This window comes from Entelurus aequoreus, linkage group LG20, assembly GCF_033978785.1.
Source record: "Entelurus aequoreus isolate RoL-2023_Sb linkage group LG20, RoL_Eaeq_v1.1, whole genome shotgun sequence".
Classification (NCBI taxonomy): domain Eukaryota; kingdom Metazoa; phylum Chordata; class Actinopteri; order Syngnathiformes; family Syngnathidae; genus Entelurus; species Entelurus aequoreus.
In genome coordinates, this window is record NC_084750.1 from 35,286,963 (window position 1) to 35,291,962 (window position 5,000).

General features: G+C 34.8%; 1 protein-coding gene across 1 annotated transcript in view; it reads left to right on the plus strand.

The window, feature by feature from the left end:
• Nucleotides 1-5,000, plus strand: part of LOC133636229 (oxysterol-binding protein-related protein 10-like) — a 212,920-nt gene that overhangs the window by 194,415 nt on the left and 13,505 nt on the right. Inside the window, exon 11 of the mRNA XM_062030021.1 lies at nt 4,892-5,000. This exon is cut by the window's right edge and continues 74 nt beyond it. Within this exon, the coding sequence (XP_061886005.1) occupies nt 4,892-5,000 (109 nt within the window). The remainder of the gene's footprint in view (nt 1-4,891) is intronic.

Below are 5,000 nucleotides of genomic sequence, written 5' to 3' on the forward strand. Positions count from 1 at the left end.
GGTGAGTTTTGAGGTGACTAAAAAGTCCAATACAAGAGCCACATGGTCTATTGCAATGGGGGCATATGAAGTTAGTGTTTGTTGTGGTCTTGGCTGCAGGGCCCATCTTCCTCCTCTGGCGTTTCCCTTCCCTCGCTGCGCTTCTCTCCTCTTCAAAATGTTGAAGGCCTGCATGGCAGAGTTGCCTCCAGAGAGGGCGATCTGAGGCAGAGCTTTCCAGCTGTGTGTGCTGTATTCCACAACTCTTGAGAGTTATTTTCAGTTGGTCCTTATATCTCCACTTTTGGCCTCCTGCAGATCTCTGGCCATGATGAAGTTGACCTTACAGCAGTTGTCGCGGAAGGGATATTCCTCTACTATTGCCACAGACAGACTTCTCACCCTTCCCTTTATATATGGTCACAACATTTGCATCCCGCCATTGTTGGGGGACTGCTCCGCGCTTCCATATATCAGCAATATAGTGGAAAATTGCTCTGGTACAGAGATAGCCTCCCTGTTTAAGGATCTCTGCAGGGATGCCATCCGGGCCAGGGGTCTTGTTGTTCTTAAGTGACCTAATTGCAGCCAGGACTTCAGAGAGGGTTGGTGGAAGATCCAGTTCTTCAATAGTTGGGTAGCTGGGCAGCTCATCCAGCACTGCCAGATCAGGGGTGGCAGGTTAGTTTAAAAGTGTCTGAAAGTGTTCCGCCCATCTGTCCACAACGTGTTTCTTGTCCTTTATGAGGGTTGAGCCATCAACCGACTTCACAGGTGAGAGAGAGGAGTTCCTGGGGCCATGGATGGTTTTCACAGCATTATAGACAAAACCTAAAAATGTCAGAAAATGCTTTTTTTGGGAAAACTTTTTTCACAATTTTTTTTCCAAAAAACAGACTTGCTTCAGCAGCACAATTCTGGTGCTGTAGTTGTAGGAGATGTCTCAAAACGTCATCAGGACTCCCGACAAAACCCGTAAATGTAAGACAATGTAAGAAAATGCATATTTTCCTGAAAAAATATTTTGCTAAAATGTCGTAAAAAAATTCAAAAAAACGGACTTGCTTCAGCAGCACAATTCTGGTGCTGTAGTTGAAGAAGATGTCTCAAAACGTCATCAGGAGTCCCGACAAAACCCGTAAATGTAAGAAAATTTATATTTTACGAAAACATTTTTTTGCTAAAATGTCGTAAGGGAGGACCCTTACAAAAAATTCAAAAAAACGGACTTGCTTCAGCAGCACAATTCTGGTGCTGTAGTTGTAGGAGATGTCTCAAAACGTCATCAGGACTCCCGACAAAACCCGTAAATGTAAGACAATGTAAGAAAATGCATATTTTCCTGAAACAATATTTTGCTAAAATGTCGTAAAAAAATTCAAAAAACCGGACTTGCTTCAGCACCACAATTCTGGTGCTGTAGTTGAAGAAGATGTCTCAAAACGTCATCGGGAGTCCCGACAAAACCCGTAAATGTAAGAAAATTTATATTTTACGAAAACATTTTTTTGCTAAAATGTCATAAGGGGGGACCCTTACAAAAAATTCAAAAAAACGGACTTGCTTCAGCAGCACAATTCTGGTGCTGTAGTTGTAGGAGATGTCTCAAAACGTCATCAGGAGTCCCGACAAAACCCGAAAATGTAAGAAAATTTATATTTTACGAAAAAAAATGTTTTGCTAAAATGTCGTAACAAAATCCAAAAAAACGGACTTGCTTCAGCAGCACAATTCTGGTGCTATAGTTGTAGGAGATGTCTCAAAACGTCATCAGGAGTCCCGACAAAACCTAAAAATGGCAGAAAATGCTTTTTTTGAGAAAAAAAATTTTCACAAAAAAAAATTCAAAAAACAGACTTGCTTCAGCAGCACAATTCTGGTGCTGTAGTTGTAGGAAATGTCTCAAAACGTCATCAGGAGTCCAGACAAAACCCGTAAATGTAAGAAAATGTAAGAAAATGCATATTTTCCTGAAAAAATATTTTGCTAAAATGTCGTAAGGGGGACCCTTACAAAAATTTGAAAAACGGACTTGCTTCAGCAGCACAATTCTGGTGCTGTAGTTGTAGGAGATGTCTCAAAACGTTATCAGGAGTCCCGACCAAACCCGAAAATGGAAGAAAATGTATATTTGTATATATATATATGTTTATATATATATATAAACATATATATTTATGTATATATATATAGGTATATATGTATGTATGTATATATATGTATGTGTGTTTATATATGCATATATGCATATATGTATGTATGTATATATATATTCATATATATATGTATATTTATATATATATGTATATATTTATATATATATGTATGTATGTATATATTTATATATATGTATATATTTATATACATATATGTATATATATATATATATATATATTTATGTATATATTTATATACATATATATTTATGTATATATTTATATACATATATATTTATGTATATATTTATATACATATATATTTATGTATATATATATATGTATAGGTATATGTATATGTATGTATATGTATATATATATTTATATATATATGTATATTTATATATATGTATATATATATATATGTATGTATTTATAGGTTTATATGTATGTATGTATATATGTGTATATGTTTTTATATGTGTATAAATATGTATGTTTGTATATGTGTATATATATATATATATATATTTATGTATGTATATATATGTATGTATATATGTATATGTGTATGTATATATATATATTTATGTATGTATATATATGTATGTATATATGTATGTATATGTGTATATATATGTATGTATGTATATGTGTATATATATGTATATAAATATGTATGTTTTTATATGTATATAAATATGTATGTTTGTATACGTATATATATGTATATATATGTATGTATATATATATATGTGTGTGTATATATATATATATATATATATATGTATATATGTATATATATGTGTGTGTGTGTATATATATATATATATATATATATATATATATATATATATATATATATATATATGTATGTGTGTGTGTGTGTGTGTGTATATACTGTCGTTGTCAAAAGTTTACATACACATGTAAAGAACATAATGTCATGGCTGTCTTGAGTTTCCAATAATTTCTACAACTCTTATTTTTACAACTCTTACAAATCTGCCTGGTCAAAAGTATACATACAGCAATGTTAATATTTGGTTACATGTCCCTTGGCAAGTTTCACTGCAATAAGACGCTTTTGGTAGCCATCCACAAGCTTCTGGTTGAATTTTTGACCACTCCTCTTGACAAAATTGGTGCAGTTCAGCTAAATGTGTTGGTTTTCTCACATGGACTTGTTTCTTCAGCATTGTCCACATGTTTAAGTCAGGACTTTGGAAAGGCCATTCTAAAACCTTAATTCTAGCCTGTTTTAGCCATTCCTTTACCACTTTTGACGTGTGTTTGGGGTCATTGTCCTGTTGGAACACCCAACTGCGCCCAAGACCCAACCTCCGGGCTGATCATTTTAGGTTGTCCTGAAGAATTTGGAGGTAATCCTCCTTTTTCATTGTCCCATTTACTCTCTGTGAAGCACCTGTTCCATTGGCAAAAAAACACATATGATAAAACATGTTATTAAATGGCAGCGATGGAGTGGAAAGAGGTTATTGTTTTGGAGCAAAGGTGAAACCAAAAGAAGGCAGGAAGTAAGTAAAGGTTTCTACTTGGAAAAAACTAAAGTTTCAGGTTTGAAAGAACGAAAATAATTTTACTTGACATTTGACACTAACGACTTAATTCGACCTACGAGGTTGTGGTGGAACCAATACAAGATGAGAGGTAACCTCCTTTGAACTTGCTAGGAAATAAAGAACATGCAGGCTGTAATAATCATAATAATAATAATAACAATAGTAATTAGGGCTGTCCCGATACAATTCTTTTATTTCCCAAGTGACACCCATATTGGAGCCTTGACATTTGGCCAGTACAATATTAATCTGATATATATCAGCACAAATCATACACTTGTATTATTTTGTAGTGTGGCATGCTTGACAAGGTTTGATCGAGTGAAATGACTCTGTTTGAAAAACACTAATAACCTTTTGACAGACTTATTCTGTCTCTGAAGTGAAAACAGTGGTGGCGACACCTAGTGGTCACAATAATTCCTTTATTTAAGTTCATGACACAGCAAGTTGAACGATGCGGACACATTTGTCACTGGAAACTTTGTTTGTGTGAGTAATATACTATGCCACAATAATTATGTCATACTTTGTTGTATTGTCAAGTGTTAAGACTGCAATATCCTTCAATTAAGTTCACATGTGTTTTACCTTTTGGAAATGACTTCACTAAAATACAAAGTATGTTCACTGGCTGTCCAGCTTTGCACAAGTAAACCTTCTGCAGGACTATTTTCCATTCTAAGCCGATATCTTCCGATTTTTTTGTTGATATTATTGGGTGCATCTTAATCAACATTGTGCGTTGAACGTACTTGGCCAATCAATGTGGTTCTGATCAATAGTGATCCCTTGCAGACAGAATATCATTGGAGACTTTATAACGTGTACATTTGAAATAACATTCATAGGGAGAGCATACTGCATTTACCAAAACACAACCACTCTTTTTTTTCCAGGTTTTAAAAAATCAAAAATATTTATTTGCTGTCAAAACTTCCCAACTGGATGCATCTGTCCAGGTCTCTGGTGTGTGAGTGACAGCTAGAAAAGCTATGAGTGGCCACCTGTGGATTTGGATGCATTAAATGTTTCGACCCCAAATCCAATTTTTAGAATTTTATTGAGGAGAAAAATGCTTCCCTCATATTAGGGTCAATACGGTAAACCTTGAAAGTTTGAAGCAGGTAAGAATGGACGGTCCTGTAAACAACTGCTTTGTTTGTTTGTCAGAGTGACAGCAGAAGTGAAACACAACCTGACCAACACCACGGTGTGCAAAGCTCAGGGCGAGTGGAACGGTACGTTGGAGTTCACCTACAGCAGCGGCGAGACCAAAGTC